Source organism: Dermacentor variabilis, chromosome 2 (genome assembly GCF_050947875.1).
Source record: "Dermacentor variabilis isolate Ectoservices chromosome 2, ASM5094787v1, whole genome shotgun sequence".
Classification (NCBI taxonomy): Eukaryota; Metazoa; Arthropoda; class Arachnida; order Ixodida; family Ixodidae; genus Dermacentor; species Dermacentor variabilis.
In genome coordinates, this window is record NC_134569.1 from 246,531,876 (window position 1) to 246,555,093 (window position 23,218).

General features: G+C 48.1%; 1 protein-coding gene across 2 annotated transcripts in view; it reads right to left on the reverse strand.

The window, feature by feature from the left end:
* Positions 1-23,218, reverse strand: part of LOC142573218 (uncharacterized) — a 325,311-nt gene that overhangs the window by 83,016 nt on the left and 219,077 nt on the right. For both annotated transcript variants that reach the window (XM_075682810.1, XM_075682809.1), the window contains exon 25: positions 17,766-17,913. In XM_075682810.1, coding sequence (XP_075538925.1) covers positions 17,766-17,913 — 148 coding nt within the window. The remainder of the gene's footprint in view (positions 1-17,765; positions 17,914-23,218) is intronic.

Sequence of the window (23,218 nt, forward strand, 5' to 3'; positions counted from 1 at the left end):
CTGCCTCACCAATGGCGAGACGCCTTTCAGCTCGGCAACCAATCGGAGGCCCGCTTTCATCGCAGGGCCCGTGTGACCACCTCTAGCAGACCCATGCTTCTTTTGTGTTTGTGTGTTTGTTACAAGATGGCGACGACCGAAGAATTTAGAAAAGGAATGGCGAAACTTCGAGCTTTTGAATGATACTAAGACAGCAGCGTTCGGTGGTGGGAAAGATGAGATAGGGCTGCTGAACTGCTGTGATTTTACGCGATTTAACGCTGTTTTCCCGCCCTGCGCAATTAATTTTTTTCGGGCACTTTTAGTGCATTTTCAGTCAAACCATTTTGATACAACTGTACTGAAGAAGAATGAGCAGTAGGCGCTGCTTAGAGAAAGACGACGACGACGAGTGCTTGGAAGGCTTGTGCCTGTGTCGCCGAAGCTCTGTGTCCTCTCGCTGCGGTGCTCTGCTATCTGAGCCTTTTAGCAATCCAACTATAACGCCTCTTGACACAACGTAGATTAGGCGTTGCAGAAACCGGAACGCATAGTTGCCAAAAACCTATTTCTTTTTTCGATTTTTGCGATCTGATCCCCATGTCCCCCCGGGGTGATCGCAGCACCACTGAATGACGGTGTCTTCTTTCTAGGCTCCACTGCGCCTTCGACGCCATTTTCTCTTTCGTTCTAGAATCGGCACCGTCTCCTCTTGCGGAATTCATGTTTCTTTTTTTCATTGTGACCGTGTTCATGCCACCACCATCGTGCGCCATCCTGATGGCAATGCTGGAAAGGCAGCAGAAGTACAAAGCCAAGGACTCGGCGACTAAAGTGGAAATTTTGCAGGCTTTGAACAAAGGCCCATTGCAACGGGACGTTATGACAAAGTACAACATGAAACTGAGCACGTTGGGAACATACATCAAAAAAGAGCAACAGATTCTGCAAGCCTTTAAAAAGCGAGAAATTTCATGCTTCAAGAAAGTGATTGCGAACCACAGCTCATGCCCAGATTGAACAAGCTTTGCTCCGATGCGTGGCCACTGTCCCAACGCACATCTTTGAGCTGACCTCTCCTCATGGCACAAGCTGAGAAGTGCACTAATATAATGAACTTGAATCGTTCAAAGCTTCAGAAGAGTGGTTCGTGACGTTTCGAGAAAGACACGAACTTGTCTTCAGCAGTGTGTGCGGTGAAAAGGCAAGCATTGATGAAAACGTGACCACCCAGTGGAAAAATGTGAAGCTGATTGAACACATCACTATATATCAATCAATTGATGTGGTCAATGCAGACGAAACCAATCTTCCTTTTCTTTTTTTTTTTTAGAGCTCTGCCCGACAAGATGGTGACCTTCAAAGGGGACCCGTGCATTGGTGGCAAGAAGTGCAAGTAAAGGATAACTGTGCTTCTTGCTGCCAATATGATTGGCACGGAGCGCTTGCCACTTGTTGTCATTGGGAAGGCGCACAAGACACATTGTTTTAAAAACATCAAAAGCCTTCCTGTCGAGTACAGAGCAAACAGGAAGGCTTGGATGACCTCGGATATTTTTTGATGCTGGCTGCAGCAATGGGACAGGCACTTCACGTCTAACCGCAAAACACAGGTGAACCTCGTTGATACATTCCTGTTACGTACGTTTTCCTGGTGCCAACATTGGCAATCGAGAAAACAAAAAATGACCCAATAGAGTTGCACTTATTTTTCACACAATTTCTCGGCACCAACGTTCAGTAAGTCGCGAAACTGAGAATGTATGACACATTTTCCGGCCGCTAGCTCACATGTTAACAACAAAATATGTGAGGCGCACACGATCGAGAACAGCATATAGCTACCCGCCGCGGCAGCTTCAATGCAATACTAGCCCGCCTGTCTCCCATGAAAACGGTGGCACACACTCAGTTTCTCATTTCGGTACCAGCAAATCTTCAGGGTTGTCACACACAGCATTCACAATTATCACTGCCAATCTTATTGCAACCAGCACCTTCGCATATCTGTTTCATAGCACATGGTGCCATCGAGAGCGTAGCGCACGCTTGCATTAGGCGATAACCGAAACATGCAGCCCTTCTTTGCTGCAGACTGCGATCGTGTAGGCTTTCCGGCTACTAGATCCGATGGGAACAAGAAAAGGTGCAAGGCTCCCGCCATCGAGAACAGTATATAGCTGCCCGTCTCTCGTGAAAACAACATCGCGAACAGTTTCTTATTCCGGTTCGTGCAAATCTCCGCCCGGGTTGATGCACGCCACATTCACAGCTATCAGCCCCAAACCTATTACGATATACATCTTCACCTATCTGTTTTACAGTGTGTAGTGCATAGTGCCATTAATAGTGCACTGCACACTTTTAGTAGGCGATAATACAAACACGCCACCGTTCCCTACTGCAGGCAGTGCAATGTGGGCTTCTCATTTCGCTTCGGCAGCACCCGGCATTGCCCACCAGCTCAATTTCGTTTCGGTTTCCTGTCGCACTCTTAAAACACCGTGCAATAGGAAAACAACAAAACTCATCCCGGGCCGCAATGATCTGTGTGACGCTTCCCATTACGCAGATGTCAGCAATACGTAGCTGAGTCTGTAAAATGTTTTTATTACTTTAGATCGTACATTTTCCCAGTTGGTAAGTTTTTTCTTGCATTTTTTTTAAATGCATGAATGAGGTTTTACTGTAACTAGGTTCTTCGAAAACTACAGGGGCCGTATTCTGAAACGTTCGCCTTCTGCGATACCATCGCTATGGCCATGCCTCCGCAAATGGCGCGCACTGATCGGCTGTTTTGGCAAAACCGGAAAATAACTAGCATAATCTAGCACAGTCAAACTTCGATATATTGAGCCCGGATATATTGAATTATTGCGTATATCGAACACTTTCTATATCACCTGAAAAATTGTATGTATCTTTTATTTGTTATTTCAAAAGGGGTCGGACATAAAATGGATACATCGAACTCCGCCATCCCAGACCACAAGCCCTCTGTTGACAGGCGGTGAGCTTTCCCGCAACACCCTCAAAAATAGCGGTGGCACGATGGGCATTCCTGACTGCTGCGCACTATGCACATATCGAATACACATCGATCACGCCGAGGGCGCCATTCAAATGTGGCGGCATGCGCATGCGGTAGCTTGGCTAGTTCGACAACGTCAACAACGCACTACATTTGCCACACTGACCCCTCTTTGGTGCCACGCTCTGCGCCTGCCGCGCCTCACGAGGACTGGCGATTTGCATCCACAAAGACGCGCGACAGCGTGCGCTCACTGGGCTCACTCATGGACACCTTGGCAGATGCCACTTAAAAGAATGCTTCGATTGATGGAAGTGGAGATCGCAGCAGAAGTAGCAGCCAAACGAAAACACTGCCGTAGTGGATCCCGCAAGCCGATGTTGATGATGAACTGATGTTGCCCCACTCTCAACTTGGACTGGGACTGTAGCTGCTTTGGCCCTTCTACGCCGCTACTGCGGCGCAATAGAGCAGGATACACTGCTGCAGTGCTTTCAACCAAATAAATAAATACTTTGTTAAAAGCTTCAAGTGAGTATTTAGTTGGCCACTATTGGGGTGTAATCGGGGGTTGTTGTTCGGAGAGCGCATTTGGTGGCGCCGTGCGATTGGCCTAGGCCGCACCGACTACGTCCGTTGCGTGAAGTCGGTGTGGCCTAGGACAATTGCATGCGATGCAACCAAATGCACACTTCGAACATCGATCCCTGATTGCACCTGTGGGTCAATGATTGATTTGCAGAAGCTTTTTACGCGTTTTTTACGTGATTTTACATATCGAATTCTGGCTATATCGAACTATTTCCCGATCACCGCGCTGTTCGATGTATCGAGGTTCGACTGTAGTTCCTGTCTGTGCCATTTTAACGTCATGGTGTCGTTGGGTGTTCCGGACATATATTGAAGAAACAAGCAAGTCTTTTGGCGTTTGGTTGGTGGTGTAGTGTAGAAGAGGCAAGAGAGGTGGTAGTTTATAGTGGTCTATTTGGTGCTGTCTTACACATGTTCTTTCGCGGCGATATTTGTCGCTATTGGTGGTGTCGTTATTGTCGTTATAGAGTCGTTATTGGTGGTGTTGTGTATTGTGTTGCCTTGTGGAAGGGACAAGTGTCGGTGGCAGTGTTTTGGAGCAGCTTACAGCGGGCACCACGAACAATGCACTGCTCGCATGGTTCCTCGTGCAACAGCGAGAATGACATACCTGCCCCAGCCGTGATGTCTTCGCCATGACGGGACACACACACATAGAAACAAAGCCTGTCGTTTTATGAATATCACCTAAATTGTGCTTTGTAACCACATGAGTTGTAGCCCAATTTGTTTATTAAAATAAAACATTTCACACATCCTTTTTCAATTTATTTTACTTGAGGCGGACATAGCCAACCATAGTCAGTGTGCAGAACCCTTTACTGCGGCCCCTACACTAAAAAACAACACACCTGAGCCATTCTGTACTCGCACGGTGTGCTCTCTCATATGATGTGAAGTGTTCGAGAGCGCGTGTTGGTAGTGCATGCTGACGTCACGGGTAGGCAGTCGCTTGATTTATTGAACATGACTATCGCAGCAGCGAAACTATTGCGGAAGGCCAGCGTTTCAGAATACGGCCCCAGTGCACATAACTGTACAGTCGCACTGAAGAGCGTCAAGGTAGTTTTTTTTTTTTTATTTTGCCACCCAACACTACACGTGCACTTCAGCCGATAGACCAAGGTATCATTCACCAAGTGAAGTTGAAGTACCGAAAGCACCTGCTACAGCGGATGATCTTATGCCAAAAAGTTGAAAAGCTGTGGGAAGTGGACTTATTCGGCGCAGTGCACATCATCGCTCACGTGTGGAAAAATACACCTCTGCAAGTCATCACCAACTATTTTTGGCACAGCAACATTGTGAGGCCTGAGCATGCAGCAGTAGCCGAAGAGGTCACAGCCAACTTCACCGACAATGACTGCCCGAACTTCGATGCTGTCCTTCCCACAGATGTGACACTTCAGGAATTGATCATTTTGTCGCCACGACTGGTCTCCTGACAGATGCAGAAATTATTAATGATACCATGGTCATCCAGGAAGGCTATGATTCAGACGAAGACCCATGCGAGGAGGTGCAGCCACGACCTCATCGCGCCTTAAAAGACATCACGGAGGCACATTTAATTTTGAAGGACTTTTGCCTGAGCATTTCTGACAGCTCGTGTCCAGTTGGCCACTTGGAAGAGCCAAAAAAAATTGTGATACAGTCGAACCCAGCTATATCAAACTCGCAACAAAACGCCTATCAGTTCGATATAGAGCATAATTCGATATAAGCCTGCTAAATAATTGAATGTCATAAAAGCATATACCATTTATAAAATCACTTTATTGATGAAACTAGCTCAGTTTTGCATGAAATAGTCCTGCATTTTCTTCTGCTTAGGCAATTTCGCTGCCTGCGACGCACGCACTTCTCCACATTGCCCAAGGAGTCTATCGAAGCAGCTGAGGCCGCAAGCTTCCACATATGTGCAGAAGCAACGGACCAGTGCGAGCGCACCAATCACTTCGGAGGATGTGGGCAAAGGCCCGTCATTGCTTTCCTCATAGTGCCCACTTTTGCTTGTGCTCGGTACGATGTCGGCAAGCAATGTAGTCTTCGTTTTTGGGCTCTCCCGTGGTCACGACACCATCCTTTGCATTCACAAACTCGTCCACCATCGATTCGTCAACAGCTACCGGAAATTCTGACAGCTCGCTCCAACTTCGGCAACACCGACAACAGCTTCGTCACACTCATCAGAATTTACAGTTATGACCGAGCACGCGGAAGCCGGCACGGCTGAAGCAATTTTGGATGAACCACTGGTACACGGCCGTGTGTACGCATTGGGTGCCGCAGGCACCGGGTGGAGAGTTTTTCCACTTTAGCCCTAATTCCTCCCTTATTCTTCAACATCGCGCTGAGAGGGCTCCTTGGAATCTTGCCGCTGCGGGGACATCTGACTTCTCAACGCGTTCGACCTGATTTATGATTTTGAGCTTCACGAAGAAAGGTGAATTCTGCCGCTCCATCACTGCAACACTGCGGGAGAAAGGCCACAAGGCACACACACAATGAACCAGAAAAGCAGCGCGGCAGCTCGCACTTTCACCATCTTGCATGACGAGGGCACAAGAGCCTCTGATTGGCTGTCTGAGCAAGCGCTGCGGGCAGGCCAGGATAATTTTTTGCAGGGGGGTGTCGACGGCTCGTACGAGGCAGCGCGGTCACGGTAGAGAGAGCGGTTTGACAGAGCCGCGCTGCCGGGTTTCCCCGCCACTGCGAGGGAAAGCCAACCTCTGGGGGCACTTTTCAGCTGCTAGACGTTCGATATATTGGGAGTCGCTACTATTTTTGTTTGATGTAAGCGCAATTTTTGCTGTATATTGTAACGGACAGTTAAGGGAATCCAGATACAACTATTTATTGTGGGCGAACTTGTGCCCTGGGGTAAATAAAAAGCACTGCCGCATTCTAAACGGGAGATCAGGAAGGCCTTCTCTCTCGAGCGTCGCTTCACCTCGTCTTCTTCTTGTAGACGCCGACAACGGCCACCTGCGATGCGAGTGCGTGCGGTGAAAACATGTGCCTTTATTTCGTCATCTTTTCCTTCAATACGCCTTTGTCGTCTTGAGGGGGCGCACGAACCTGCGCGCGTTGTTTAAATGTTTCTGCTTTGTATCATTATCCCCCCTCCAAAACGCATCGTCCCGATGCGTAAAGCGACGAAATTGTTCACAAGCAGTTGTCCATACTAAAGTGGTCTATGGCACAGAAAAGATGTTTGGTCGCATAATCGCTATGGCTTCAGTCTGACCACATGTACAGTTTCCGTGCGACGCCGGCATCGTGATGAGCTCCTTTCCATAGTTGTTGCCTCGGAGCGGAATTCGGCGACGGTGCGTGAAGGGCTGCGAACCAAACCAGCAAAAAGCTCCTGCTTCACACCGCGCATCAGGTGCCGAAGCTTCTTGTCCTCGCTCATGCTCGGGTCGGCCCGGCGGAATAAGCGAGACATATCTTCGAGATACATTGCCACGCTTTCGTTGTTTCGCTGGCTTCTTGCTTGCAAAGCGGCTTCAGCTCTTTGCCGGCGGTCTGTGCTCGGATACGTGGCCAACAGCTCCCGTCGGAAGTCATCCCATGACCGGAGGACAGCTTCGTGGTTTTCAAACCACGTTCGCGCACAGTCTTGCAACGCGAAGTAAACTTTGCGGAGCTTCCGGTTTTCGTCCCATCCGTTGTAGTCAGCGACGCGCTCGAAGCCTTCCAACCAGTCCTCTGCGTCTTCGAAGGTGTCGCCGTGAAAAGGCTCGGGCGTTCGCGGCTGATCAACAACGATGCGGGTTGAGGCTGTCTGGGATGTCATTTCTGTATTGCCTGCTGCTGCTATTATAGTCTGCTCCGGCAAAAGAGGAAACTCGGGCGGCTCACCACGTAGGCGACGGCTCGTGCGCTGGTGGACGGGCGTAAGCTCGTTGGGTCTGAGATGGCGTGGTTCCGGGCTTTCTCCAACTCGAATTGGGCTGGAAATCATTACCCCGCACCTCCACCAGAATTGTAACGGACAGTTAAGGGAATCCAGATACAACTATTTATTGTGGGCGAACTTGTGCCCTGGGGTAAATAAAAAGCACTGCCGCATTCTAAACGGGAGATCAGGAAGGCCTTCTTCTTCTCTCTCAAGCGTCGCTTCATCTCGTCGTCTTCTTGTAGACGCCGACAACGGCCACCTGCGATGCGAGTGCGTGCGGTGAAAACACGTGCCATTATTTCGTCGTCTTTTCCTTCAATACGCCTTTGTCGTCTTGAGAGGGCGCACGAACCTGCGCGCGTTGTTTAAATGTTTCTGCCTTGTATCAATATGCTCATTATAACTATACAGTGTCCAGAAATTGTTTGATATATAGAATAATTTGATGTAAACAGGTTTGATATACAGTCAATGACCGAATTTTCGGACGCCCAAATTTTCGGACATGCCTGATATTTTGGACATCTTCGCGGAACTGCCACGAGCCCCATAGAAACAATGTATAAGGACATCTGAAGTTTCGGACGCTCGAACCCCCCACCGTCCAATTTTCCGGACTTTTTGACGCGACGGAAGGTCCTTTGGCTCCTCGCGCAGCGCCCTTGCGAAGGAAATCGACATGCAGCCAAAGCATATCCCCGCTTTGAACCACAACTAGCCGAATCTAGCCATGACACACTGATTTGGTCTGGCCACGCTGGCTATGTTCATCGCCGCAAATGGCCGCACTTCCGCTTCCGGTGGAGTTTCCGGAGCGGCGCCATTTCTTTTGTTTGTGCAGGCTACATTTTGGCTAGCGTGGTGTGTGGTTGTGCTGTTCTGTCAAGTGTGCTCTGCGACGCCCTAGGTGCTTCGACGCTCGTCAGCGAACTCCACTGTTCGCAACTTGAGGATTTCGCTTGCCTTCGATGGCCCCACTCCGTCTTCGTCGTCCTCGCCGATGGCATTGAAGCGCAGAAAGCAGCACCGTACCCACGGAAATAACTTATGAACAGTTTGTTGACGCTGACAACGAGCTCAACTTCTGCGCAGAACTGACTGACAAGGGAATAGTCCCGTCAGGTTGTGGGGGATTCAGAAGACTCCAATGTTGAAAATGAGAAGCCAATGCCTGCGCTGCCTACAAGCACCGAGTTGACGCGAGCACTTTGACTTTTTCATCAGTGTACAGTGCTGACATGACCCTTCTCACATCGAGGTGAATATGATTGCATGCAACCAGAACGCCAACCAAACAACAATCAACAAGTTCTTCAAGCCACTGCAGCAATAACACTGGCTGCCTGACGATGCACATGCACATAATAAACTGGCAGTCGGCTGCATACAGAGTTTTTGAACGCCTCTTTTCATAGCACCTTCATTGATGCTTTGGTAGGGTTTAGAAAGATTGGTACTTCGCCCTTTACCTCTAGATCCGAGAAAAAAAGAAAAAAAAGGTGTGGTTTTTTGCATGCATTCATTTTTTCGGACTGCCTGAATTTTCGGACGTTTTTACGTTCCCTAGAGGGTCCGAAAAATCGGTCGATGACTGTAGTCAGGTTCGACTGTATCAGCTGGAATCTGTGAAGAAGCAGATGACTATTGCCAAAGTACTTCAGTAAATAAAGGCATGCTTCTCCAACTTGGATTTAATGTTGTTTTTCTTGTTCATTCGTTAATTCGGCATTCAAATAATTCAGACATTTTTCCTGGTCCTGTGAGATCCGAATTAATGAGCTTTTACTGTTGTACATTGCTATGCAATTTTCAAGGCGATTTTACTATTGTGCCATACAGACAATAAGTCGTTATTTCTGGGTTTCATATTTGCGAGATCGACTGTATGTTGCCACGTTTTGTCAAGGGAAGCACTGGCGAGCACTGGCAGCTTTTGGGAATACAGTTGAACCTCTATGTAACGAACCTCTATGAAACGAATTCCTGCATTTTACGAAATTTTTAAATTTCGCAACACATCCCCCATTGAAGCCCATGTATAGGCGACCTCCAAGTAACAAACGCCTTGCGGTGGTTGACCTTGATGTAACGAATTCGCGGCGCAGATCATCGAGCTGTATCTTGTAATGTTTTGCCTAAAATTCAACCGCGCAGTGCAGAACTTTAATGAATATTGTTTAAGTTTTTATATCAAAAGGTAAAAGGTAAAGTAGACCGCGAGCAGAACGTTTGCAATCGCAGCAAACAAGCAAACCTCGGTGATGATGATGATGACCGCCGCTAGCGCTGCTCCGTGGCAAGCGTAGGAACCTTTAAGCTTTCATTTTGTAGCTTGACACTAGGTGGCACTACTATGACAAATTCTTTATGGTGTCTTGTGGCCTTGCTTGCGGCACATTTATGATAAGCATTCTTCGTCAGCGTGTTAACGTGCATGTGCGGGTGTGTGTTTATGGTGTCGGTTTGTTGCGATGAGTTCCGCTGTGAAAAAACGCAAAGTTTTGTCACTTGAAGATAAGCTCTCGATTTTGAATGCGGTTACCGCCAGCGAAAAAAAAGAAGGATGTCGCTGCCAGCTTCAATATACCAGCCAGCTCCCTGTCAACCATTCTTGCTGCAGAACAAAGCATCCGCACAGCGATGGAGTCTGGCACAAGTGCGAAGAAGAAAAGAATGAATACGTCGACGTATGCTGATATGGACAACGCCGTGTTTGCATGGTTTTTGGACAGACGAGCACAAAACGTGACCATAAGTGGCGCGATTTTGCAGCAGAGAGCCATAGATTTTGCTTGCATCCTGGGCCACGACGACTTCAAAGCGAGTAACGGATGGCTGCAAGGATTTAAAAGCCGGCACGGTGTCGTTGGAAAGGTGATATCTGGCGAGTCTGCCTCCGCAGACAGTGATACAGCTGCCTCGTGGGTGGCTGAGAAGCTTCCCGGCATTTTCAGTCGCTATGAAGCTGCCGACATTTATAATGCTGATGAGACGGCCCTGTTTTATCAAATGTTACCGAGCCACACGTTGTCACTAAAGGGAGAAGACTGCCGCGGTGGAAAGCAAAGTAAACTACGCGTGACGGTTTTGCTTTGCGCCAACACTGATGGCAGCGACAAGCGAATCCCATTGGTTATTGGCCGCAATGCCCGGCCCAGATGTTTTAAACGAACAAGGCGGATGCCAGTAAAATATGTGGCAAACTCCAAAGCATGGATGTCGCGGGCAATTTTTTCCAACTGGCTGAAGGAGAGCAACCAAGATGTCAAGCGACAAGGCTGCAGCATTTGTTTGCTGCTTGATAAATGCTCCGCGCACCATGTGGAAGGCCTACAGCTTTCGAACGTCAAGCAGCAGTATTTGCCACCTAACTGCACTTCTCTCATACAACTCTTAGACAAAGGGGTTATCAACAGCTTTAAATGCTGTTGCCGCCGTTGATTGATACAAAAGATGCTCCTGGACATCCGCCTTGAACGGCCGACGAAAGTGGATATCTACAAAGCAATCCAAATCCTTGCTGCGTCGTGGCAAGAGGTCGGATCACGAGTGATCGCCAATTGCTTCACCAAGGCTCAGGTAAATCAGGCCATTCAAGCTACAGTCCCTGAAGACGAACCTTCAAGCCCACCCGAGGTCGCAGAAGCGTGGGATGAACTACGCATGAATGGTGGGGTGCCCGACGGTGTCAAACTGTGCGACTTTTTGTTCGGGGGCAACGGCACTCTGTCTACGGAAGAGATGACTGATGCGGCACTTGTGGAAACCGTTAAAGATAGCCTTGAAGGTGACGGTTCGTCAGAGCCTGATACGTTTTGTACGGTGCCTACCACGAAGGAACTGATGGACGCGGTGGACGTTCTGCGCCGTTTCGTCGGCTCGGAGGACGATGAAGCAGCCCTGGATGCCTTAGTTTCCTTGGAGCGCCGAGTAGTGGCTTCGATCGGGCAAAAACAGCAAGCGAAAATTATGCAATTTTTCTCTAGTAAATAAATTCTTTGAATGGCGAGTTCACTTTAATTGATATCTGCCGCATTTTTATTTAGTTTTGGCAAGATCCTTACCAGTCTTAACCCGAAACTGCATGTAACGAAAACCTGGATATAACAAAAATTGCGAACTTTTTTCAGTTTCGTTATATCCAGGTTTGACTAGTGACATATCAATGCTGGCACCTTCTCATGCTGCCACTTCCTTCTGCATGTGTGTGCACTTTATGATGCAAAAAGCAGTTGATTTCAAATCACTGTAGACAAAAATTCACTTAAAAGTAGTTTCCTTCATTAATTTCGTAACCTTGTAACGAAGAATAGCCAGTCAGTCAAGCGCATCATCAGTATTTACTCATAGGGCTGGTTCTGGCTGCTCAGACGGTAAAACATCGTAACACGTTTGACCTCCCCCATCTCAGAACATCACTAGTTCATCAATTTCAGAAAGCTAAAAGGACGTGATTCTATTTAACAAAAATTGTATTCATAAAAAAAAAATCAGACCTTTACATGCTAGGACTGACCTATAATCAGTGCTGACTAACTAATTTGGTGTTCCCTTCAATAAGAATGGACCATACTGTGTATCTTGATTTCTACATAACAAAGTTACTGATAGCTCGATCACACATTCTTGTTATGCAACGCTGAGAGACTCCCAAGCATGTGCAGTACTGCGTTTTCTTGCCCAAAATTTGTAAGCATTAAATTTTGTAAAAAATTCTGATATTCAATATAACTAGGTTTCGTTACCTTGGTTCGATTCAATAGTTGTTACCTACCTACTACAGTGCAGTCCACTTACAACGATATCGGGAAAGACGAAAAATATGATCGTTATAACCGATTATCGCTATATCTGGACTGCAGTTATCAAAAAAAAATTTTTGTTAAACGCGGAACATACCTTTGCAGCTCCGAACTCCAATTCGCTACTTGCTCTAAAGAATATATGATGTAGACAGCAGGCCGTAAAAAACAAACTTTATTTCTAGCGCCAATGACCGTGTCAAGGGTTAGGCGCGCCGAAATAGTCAGAAATCTGCACTTGCTTTTGCGGCAGCTTCAGATTCACAACCGCGGTGTGCATGGATTCCAGCTGCTGCGCGAACACTGGCGGCAATCCTTTAGCATGCATAACATCAATTAAGGAGTCGATCGACGACAGTGCACTTTGCGTGGACATCGTGGTCGGGGTCAAGGAGCCACTGTCGATCTCGTTGTCACTGTCGCTGATGCCGTCGCCACCGTCGCACAACTTTGCCGTCTGACGAGACAGCATATCTTCGGCGATCGCCTCGTCGGTGACTTCATCGCAGAACGAGGCAGCACTGTCTGCAGTCAAAAACTCCTCCTTCGACACAACACCTGTGTCACCAGTAGGAACGAGCTCCCAGAGCTCGGTATGTCAGAGACTTCCACCTGGTCGGTCTCAGCGGGTTGGGGAAGTTCGTCCTTACGCACAAAGCCCGCCTTCTTGAAGCAATTGGTGATGAACCACTGGTAAAGCGCCTCTTCAACATCGGCGTACAAAGGGTCTCTAACCCTTTTCCGCTGATCGGCATGGCCGCTGATAGCTCCTGCCTTCACAATCGCGGTGCTCCCGGTTTTCAAGATGGTTGATATCATTAACTGGACGAGCTCATACTTCTTCACGAGGGCGCTCACCTTGAAGCCGCATCGAGAGTCCTGCAAAATATCCATCTTCGTTTCAAGCGTCACAGCTTTGCGCTGTGTCGGCGCCATTTTCTAACTGGGTTGAACCATTTGAACCGTTGGTTGCACGCTGCTCCGGTGGCGTCAGCCTGCTATCGCAAGAGAGACGTGGGACGGGCGCCACCGCGCCGCTTTGCTTGTCGCCTTTTTTTTTCTTTCTCTCTCTTTCGGAGCGACTGTGGCCGACGTGCATGAAGCAGCAAGCGCCATCTTATGACGCGCTGCGCCTACTCAGCTATTCTCCGGTGCGCGGGCGGGGCAAGACGCGCTGCGCGGTAATGGCGGCAGATACGAACTTACGGAGGTAAACATCATCTCGTCTCGACATCGTTCGTTTCAGGGAACTAAGCAACGCAAGTGTTACGATTATTTGGCACGGAAAACGCCGTCCAGACTGCAAAATTTTGATATGCGGTGAATAACCTATCGTTATAAATGGTTTTTTTCCCCATAGACCTAATGCATAAAATGACACTCTCATGTCGACCCATCGTTATAACCGATATATCGTTATATGTGATATCGTTATAAGTGGACTGCACTGTAACTAGTACTTGCGCATCCCTACTAGAAAGCTTACTCCACAATACACTGCAAATTTGTATAATACACTTGAAACTTGTTATAATGAAATGGGATATAAAGAAATAATGGATACAATGAAGTACATGAAATTCCCCTTGAAATCCCCATAGAGATCTGGGTATGCCAAACGTGATTTTAACGAAGTGATATTGTCCTCCGAATGGACCTAAAGAACTACATTCATCTCAAAAACCAAAAAATACCCCACTGTTGCGCGCCAAGTACAGTGGAACCCCGTTCATACGTTTTTCACGGGACCGAGGAAAAAAAACGTAACAGCCAGGAAAACGCAACAGTGAGGAAAGCTCCGAAAATGAATGAAAAAAGTGCAGCTTCAACTATAGACAATTTATTTCCACAGAGTGCGCTTAGGACTTGAAAGAGTCTAGAATGGTGGCTTGCCGTTTCTTTCGCTTGCTAGAAATCACTACACGTTTCTCAATAGCCTGGAAGGCTGCATTGCTGTCAGCGTCGCTGTGAGGTGCGACGTACCTGCGGAGGAGGTCCAGAGCCGCGACGGCTTCTCCAAAGCTAGGATTTGGCAACTCCCCGGCATCACGCGGCTCGTGCTCCTCCTCGTCACCGCGCCAGGCAACGGCAACGGACGAATGAATATCCGCGGGAAATTTTGCCCTCTTTGGTGTAATCATGCTAACGTGCTAACGTTTGTTTAGTATTGCTGCGGAGCGCGCGCATCCGAGCAGCCCGGTTGCGCGCAGCCTGCTAGCGCTGCGTGGTTTCACGAGAAAAGTAAACAAGAGAGGAGAGCTGGCCCGATAGGCGGAGCAACGCCACCTTCTGGCTTCTCTTTAGCTATAGCTTCCCGAAGAGTGACGCCTGGGCCTCTCCCGAGTTTCCTTCCTCCGTGAGTCGACCCGCCCAACACGTCCAACAAACCATGCGGTGACCGTAATCACAGTGATGATAGTGAGAGCATTTTTCACGAATGGCCACCTAGTGGCGACCTCTCGAACTGGCGTGCGGCTTCTTGCAGCCAGTTCAATAGCCAAGCCTGGTCAAAACTCGTCAAAAGCCAAAATGGCGGTTAGAGCACATTGCCTACTTTAGCCCAGGCGGGTTCGAGTTGCAACGCATCATGAGGGAACATTTTCACAGCTACTACATAACAACGGGGTTCCTTATACATTGGATCCTATGGAAGCTATGCCGGGACCGGACGAAAGCGACGTAGCAGCCGGGAAAACGCAGCAGTGAGGAACGTAACAGCGGGGTTCTACTGTACATCACTTTCCAGAGGGTTTGGCACTCGTTCGCCGTGGCATTTCAAAACCCCCGCGTTGAATACGCTGTCGAGCAACACCGGTCTTTCTCACCACTGCACGGAGCTGTGAACCTACACACAAACAATGCCTCATGGTTGCACTTTTCCAGTGACCTCTCTTGCACATGCCTGGCTGCGCAAGCTGCGCAGTCGCCATGCTGTGCTGCAACGCATGGCCATGCGAAAGATTAATCACTTTGTGCAGGCAGGCACAGCTGGGCGTAACCTCCGAGATCTCCCTGGCGCAACCTCAGTCTGACTCGTGCGCAAGCCTGCACGAGTCACACCATGCGGCGTGGCTACACACGGCGTGGCCATGTCTAGCTGCCAGCTAGCTGGGCACGGCATCCGAGATCGAATTTTCACCGGTGCAGTCTCGGAGGTTACGAGTCAGCCTAGCCATGCTGGCGCGGTTGAGTTCTGTTGCCTTCTAGATCACACAGTGGAGCGCTGTGTTGTCTGCCACATGCTGCTCGACTGCGACGAGCCAAGTGGAAAGCAGACGCGAAAGACCATCACAACAGAACAGAAAGTCGCTATTAAAGGTTGTCACGTCAGGTGCCAAGGGGTCGTGTGTTGCACACGCCGACGATTCTTTTCTTGTTTTGTTCAAATTTCATCACATGTATGGCCGTGTAGCAGTTCTGCGGGCTGAAAAGCCAGTTTCTTATTTGCATGTTTACAATTGTGCACCCCACTGGGCATATATTGCAGTTAATAGCAATAATGGATATAATGGATATATCATGAAGTAATTTCAGTTTCTCCTTCAACCTCATTATAATGATACTTGAGTGCATCTTTAAGGGGGTACGCGGCAATTGAAGTGGTCAAACTGTCAAAATTTTTTATTTTCTTTTTTTTCGCGATCCACGGACCTTTATTTACCTCGTAGTGAAATATTATAGCAAAATATGTGGTAGAAATCGAGAAAGCAGCACTTTCGTAGGGTGCTGTCATAAAAAATTGCGAAAAAATCGGGCTTCGAAAGGCCCCGTCGCACCGCGAATCGCCGGGCTATCCATTGACGCAGCACCGCCATCTTGGTATCATCGTAAAGAGGAGAGATCGGAGCTCAAGATAGCCGGAGTGACTCATTTCTCCACTGAAAAATAAACCAGCAAACGCAAGCGAAAATAAGGAAAACTCGGAATTGCGATTGGGTGCAGCAGTCAAGTGGGGCACAGGGGGCGCTCCTATTGGCTGTTGTAGATTTTAATTGCTGACGAACCTCACTAGCGCGCATTTGCGCGGCAGCGAGCTGTGCGTTCCTATCAATGTGATTGACGATCGTGGCAGCTTACGCACGTTTTATGCGATGAGCCCCTAATAAATGAAGTTCCGAACGGCCCACGTGTATGGAAGACCACGAAAGGTGTAGAAAAGAGGGAGAAAACCACTCGTAGAAGCGGATGCCGCAGAGCTTGTTGACGAGGCACGACCGGCGCACGTCGGTGACTGGGAAAGCGCGCCCGCGTGCACTGCTGACGACGTGACCACAGAACACCTACATGATCGTGAGCGATAATGAAGGCGCAACCGCGAGCGACGGTGAAGCCACGTCCGCGAGCGACGGTGAAGGCGCATCTGCGAACGATGATGAAGCCACGTCCGCAAGTGATATGAAGGCACGACCGCGAGCGATGGTGTCGTTACGTCCGCGTGTGGTCGTGACAGCAACGCAACATTGGCGGAGCAGAAGTTTTCGCATTAGATATTCAACTGCAGATTTCAGCTCCAACTCCACTAATAACGAGGTTACACAATGAGAGACAAGAGCCGACGTTTTGAGTGCGCTGTCACCTGCCTCTGCATGACGGATGGATGCACAATGACCAAAAAAGGCAAGGTGCACAAAACTGCTGCAAGAACGCAAAAAACGTCATCAAAATGTAAAGCAAATGTGTCCCCACAGGCAAAGGACTTCATCCCAGATGGGTTTTAGGTGCTCAAAATAAAGATTTAAATGTTTACAACAAATGAAACTTCGAGCTTCGTTTTCTCAGCTTTAATTTCTTGTGCAGTTGCTTTCAGTCATCCCAGTGGCATTTTACAACGAATGAAGACAAAAGCATTCTGTCTTTTGCACTTAGATCCTGAAACATTGATGAGTGCAATAAAGCTGTCCATTTCTAACTGCACCACATAAAAAAAATTTTAATGTTTTTTTTTTGCAAAAGTTGTTAGTAAGACAGTATGCAAAGGAAAGCTGAAGAAATATTTTTATGCGCATTTTGGCATTTAGAAAATATAGCAATAGCTTTATTGCACAGAATCAGCCTTTGTGAACATGCGGACGTGAAAATCTTGGTGAACTTAGGTGTAACTAATTAATTAATTTGGGGATCACCATTAGAGGCTGTCACTTGTAACTAGGAAACTATAATAGATAGCACAAAACTAACTTCAGTTATGATATCAGCATAACAAATTACACCTGTATGCCAAATTTGACCAATTTATTCCCATTAATAAAAAAAAAAGTTTTCATTGCCACGTCCCCCCTTAATCAGCAACAACAAAACACATGTTCTTTATAAGAGTAAGCATCATAAGGAATGCCCTGAAAGTTTCTCCCGCTTGGAAGTTGAATTTCACGACGTTACCCACTTGTGGCGGGAACTGTCAGCTCTCAGGACATCCGCACGTCTATTAAAAAAATACGATTTCAGGAGCCCTGACCTCTGCACTGATGGAAGGTTCATCATCCACCTCCTCGGACTCCTGTGGAGTCTCGGAATCCTGTGTAGTCTCGGAATCCTGTGGAGTCTCGGAATCCTGGCTGTCTAGGCCACTCTGGGACAGGTTGCTGTACAAGGCTGGCAAGGACCTGTGCACAAGACAACGCACATGTTGCATGACCTAGGGCCCACGGAATGCCCCATCTGAGGGGGGGTAGACAAGTGTGCCGTCAATTTAAGCAACCAGAGTCCTTTGATCAGCCAATTATCGCCTCACTGCAAAAAATGCCCGATGCATACTATGGCTGTAATCATGGCTTCAAATTATAATAAACCATTTCAGCTAAATGTGATGCACATGTATTGCATTATGTGGATACCCACTGCGGTTAGTAAAGGACCAGTCATTGCTCCATGAAGCTCTAGCAGGATGACTCATAACTGCCCTGAGGGCTAAAATGCACAGGTCAGGAACTTGCAGTGAGGGAATCGCAACACTTTGACACGCAACCATCTATCCCTATTGCAAAACAAAGTATCCAGTGCCCAGTGCATGCTGGATTATGGGCCCAGTGTCGCGCGCTGGATGCTGGAGCACTGGGCAGTCGCTGCATAATGGGAGGAACTGGGTACCAGTGCGAAAAGTAGCTCTAGAGCGTGAAATGTGGGGTGCCTGGCATCCGTACATATGTTTTAAAATACAGAAAGCAACAGAGAGAATTTTAGTGCAATAAAAAAATGAGAAAAGAAGTAAAAATAAAACGTTACAACCAGGATTCAATCATCTGACCTACAGATCCCAAGCCCGGCACCTTACCACTACGCCAGGCAAACACATAGCAAAGTGGGAATAATTTGCCATGTCAAGGCCTATACTCCATTCTATACACAGCAATCAACGCTGTGGAAGCTACGCAACAAGTTCGATGAAGAAAAGTGATCACTGCACACGTTTTGTCCATGCTTCGCTGCGCGCCGACAGCGTTCGCTCGCGCGAGCATGCACAGGAGGCTCCTCGCGATGGGCTGCAAATAAAAAACCCCAAAAGAACAACAAAGATAAAAATGATCCAAAACACATTAGCAGCCGTATACCACAGTGTGTTTGTTTCTAAGGATTAAAACCTGCTTCATTCAATGCTGAGCCAACATTAAGAAACAGTTGCACACAATTGCGGTCAAAAAACATCGAACCATACCCAAATACGAGCGAAGCCACCAAGAGAAGTCTCTCTAGCCTCCACAGCGTTGACTGCTATGTGTGGAACAGAGCATAGGCGCAGTTTGAGTTTCGCAGGCGCTTCTAGCACAGACATGGCAGATGTGCTCTCGCCCAGCAACTAAAACTTACGCCTGTATCAGAAAGAACAAGCTGTCATCCGTATTCAGTAGTATGCTTGGAAGTGCCACAACACTGATTTTCGTTTGCGATCGGTATTGTAACTACGAAAAAAGTCCTAAATGAACCACCAACCAGGGACGCTGTATGGGCTGTTACTGCTGATTTTGATAGCAGTTTCTTGTTCTTCTCGTAAGGCATATGCAACATTTTTCTTAGTTTAACGATGCATTTCAATCAATGCGTCTGTCTAGTCACACATCTTCATCAGAGAAGCGTAGGCTAAAGCTGGCAGCCTTCAGCGATAGCCCATGCACATATGTTTATAACGTATCGCATCGGCGCTTATTGCTTCTTGTGTTCACACCATAGCCACAAAAAAATAGTTTATTTAAGAACACCAATGCGAAAGCTGAAATATAGAGTGATTTATCCTTGTTAGATTTGTTGACACCTAAGCCCAGATGGGCTGATAGTGTGTAGACGGACTCAGTAGATATGCTAGGCCTAAGCTTCGGTGGAAGGGACCAATCTTGGCGCTGGTACATGGCGAATGCAAAAATGTGTGTTTTTGAGCCTTAGAACCTTTTATCTATTATTTTTTAGTACACTGGGCAAGTGGAAGTGCACCAATCACCTAAGCCTTGTTATCAGTGCGATAATATTGCTACGGAACAGTATTTGTGATCACAAAGAGACGAGCAGTGCGAAGACGACGATTAGAGGCTAGCGCGGGCTGTTGCCTCTTGGCCCCCAAGTGGGGCATATTTCCTTGTAAATATACTTGTATATAGCTTGTCGTCTGCGTCTTCCTACGTAACATATCTGGAAGCTCCGAAACAGCGGAAGAGGCGGCTATCGCTCTGGCAATAGCCTCCACACATTGTCATTACATTATTAGCGATTCCAGAGCAGCAGTACGCAATTTTGAGAAAGGTCGGGTCTCGGCTCCCGTAAAACACATAGTAGAATCCAACCAACACCCACGACAAATCCAGATCATTTGGGCACCAGCACACTTCTCCCTACCGGGCAACGATGCCGCCCACACCGCCGCTCAAGGGCTCGCCAACCGAGCACCCGGACGGCTCGCGCTAGGATCAGAGAGGGATCGCATGGTCAGTTACCAGGAATTAACTCAGCACTACAGGTTAGCCAGGGCAGTGTACCCGCCAGCACACAAATCGCTTAACAAGCGACAAGAAGTAGCTTGGAGACGTCTTCAGACGAACACCTACCCCAACCCCGTAGCCTATCATTACTACTACCGGGACCAATACCCTAATACATGTAAGCATTGTAAGCAAAAAGCGCATCTATTCCATATTATGTGGTCGTGTCCAGCTGAAAACCACACAGATCACGAAATAAGTAATACTGAGCAGTGGGAGGCCGTGTTGCTCAGCTCCGACCCTGACCTGCAGGCCAAGGTCATCGAGAGAGCTGAAGAAGCCGCCCGGGCCCAGGGGCTCGTGGCTGCCTAACAATAAGGTCATCCGTCAATACCTTGTTTTTAAATAAAGTCTTTACTCACTCACTCACTCATATCTGGAGGAGATGGACATTCCCTGTACCTTGTCACGGAGCTTCGCAGTGGACGGTATGTCGAACCTTCCTTCATGGCTCCCGGCGATGACAACTCGACTATGCCGGCTCCGACACCTGCTGCCACTTCGACAACCTACATCAGTCTCCCCGCTCCCCGTGATCCTGACGTATTCTCGGGCAAAGATGGGGAAGACGTCGAGGACTGGATCAGCCTGTACGAACACGTCACCCGCAATAACCGGTGGGACCCTACTATCATGCTCGCCAAGGTAGTCTTTTACACTGGTGGCACACCTCAAGTTTGGTTTCGGACGCACGAAGATGAGCTCACCAGTTGGGATTCGCTTAAGGGAAGACGCGGGGATCAGATCGCGAAAATCGCAAAAAAGATCGATTTTTGGCAACGACGCGTTTCGGTATCTGCAACGCCTAACCTACATTGTATCAAAATGGTATGACTGAAAACGCACTAGAAGTGCCCGAAAAAAATTCATTTATCAGTGCGTAGGGCGAGAAAACAGCTTTAAATCGTGTAAAATCACCGCAGTTCTCAGAGCCCTAACTCGTCTTTCCCGCCACCGAACGCCGCCATCTTGGTATCGTTCGAAAGCTCGAAGTTTCGCCATTCCGTTTCTGAATTCTTCGGTCGTCGCCATCTTGTAACCAACACACAAACACAAAAGACGCGCGGGTCTGCAAGAGGTGGTCACACGGGCCCTGCGATGAAAGCGGGTCTCCGATTGGTTGCCGTACTGAAAGGCGTCTCGCCATTGATTGCTGCTGCAGCAGCGGGCAAGCTGGCAACCACAGCGGACCGCAGTTGTCTGCTTTGAAAACCACGCCGGCGTCTTTCTTCGTTTGACACTCGCAGAATTCAGATTTATGAAAGCTCCCAGGTCAGTGATGGATCGTCGCTCATTGGAAAAGAACTTTTAAATAAAGCATGCCTTCGGAAAACAGAAGCGCAAGCCACCTACGGCGAGAAAAAGACGGCGGCCAGCGGGAGATGCGGAGAACCCGACTGAACACGCGAATAACGTGCCGCGTTATTCTTGTCGTCTGAGTCTTCTTGTGTAACATATCAATCAGCGGTAGGCTTCGAACTGGGGGGTCCTTTAAAGTAAGTGAGTGAGTTTGTGCGAACTTTATTTAGGTCCTGAGGAGAAAGAATTCAATCAATCCGGCGGCTCCACCCAGGTCAGGGCCTGTAGACAGAGTCCTTCAGCGATGGCTCGGGCCCTCTGGACAGCCTTGAGCTGAGCGATGAGCTTTGTGCTTGTGAGCGCAGAGTCCCAGAAGGACTGGTCAGGAAAGTCCGTGCCCACGTTGGCAGGGCACAGCCAGAGCATGTGTTCGAAGTTGTTGCATTCGTGGCCGGAGTGTGGGCATTCAGTAGAAAGGTTGGGATTGATCCTGCTTAGTGTCGTTGGTGTAATGTATGTTCTAGTCTGCAACTGTCTGTAAGTGACGGTGAGTGCTTTTTTGAGCTTTGGGTGAGGAGGAGCAAAAATTCTTCATCCTACCCTATAACTTGAAGCAATTTTGCGGTATGACAGGAGCAGGTTTTTCCTGTCTAGGTCCCTCCAGGCTGGGTCGAAGTGAGGGAGCGGACTGCAGAAGCGGAATGCTAGTTCTCGCACCAGTTGGTGTTCCTATTCGTTCGGATCACAGTCAGGACGTCCTGAAATGTTGGCCATGTGGGCTGGGAACCATGTGATGTGTGGGGACATGAGGTTGTAATCTCCCATTTCTTGGAAGAAGATTTTGTTGACAACAGTAGCTAGGTTTCTCGACTTCTGGGTTTCATGTCGACTCCACAACACAGTGACAACTGCGACAACTCGCACTAATCAGTTACATACAAACTACTAAAGAACAAGGCATCCTCTGCGTTTGCGTGGTTTCATTCAGGAATGTAGCTATTCGCCCAGTCAAAAGGGAAATGCAAAAAATGAAAGTGATCTTCAGTGTCAAACATGCATGCATAAGTAGGGCAGCTCACATAACTTTATTCCAAGCTGCGACACAAAATAGACTTTTATAACCCGAACACATAGCATTATTTAGGATAACAGGCTAATATCTAGCGAAGAAACTGTATAAGGCATTTAATATTCAGCAGTGCCTGTACTCCTTGCATAATGGAACCGGTGTGGCACAAACGCAACCAACGCAGTTTCCAGTGCGAGCCAGCAAACTGCAGCGAGAACCAGCGCGTGTGCATCACCCGCCAGTGCACCCAAGCGTCATGGCAGCGTATCACCCAGTGTGACCCAGCACTTCTCACTGGGGTCCTAGTGACTCCCAGTGAGCGCCAGCATCCCCTGTGTGATCTAGTGTCAAAAAACACGCTGGTTTCATACTGGAAGGCACTGGAAGACGCTGGTTTTTGCAATAGAGATGCTCTATCCATATTGAGGACACTGACAATAATTTCATCTTCCCAGCATAATTGGTGGTGTGCAGTGCTGTAGCAAACCTATGAATATTTTCCAGCAACCACTACTGAACCACACTAAGATGCACGAAGAGTGCAATTCAATTGCCAAGTTTTCCACAAATTAGCAT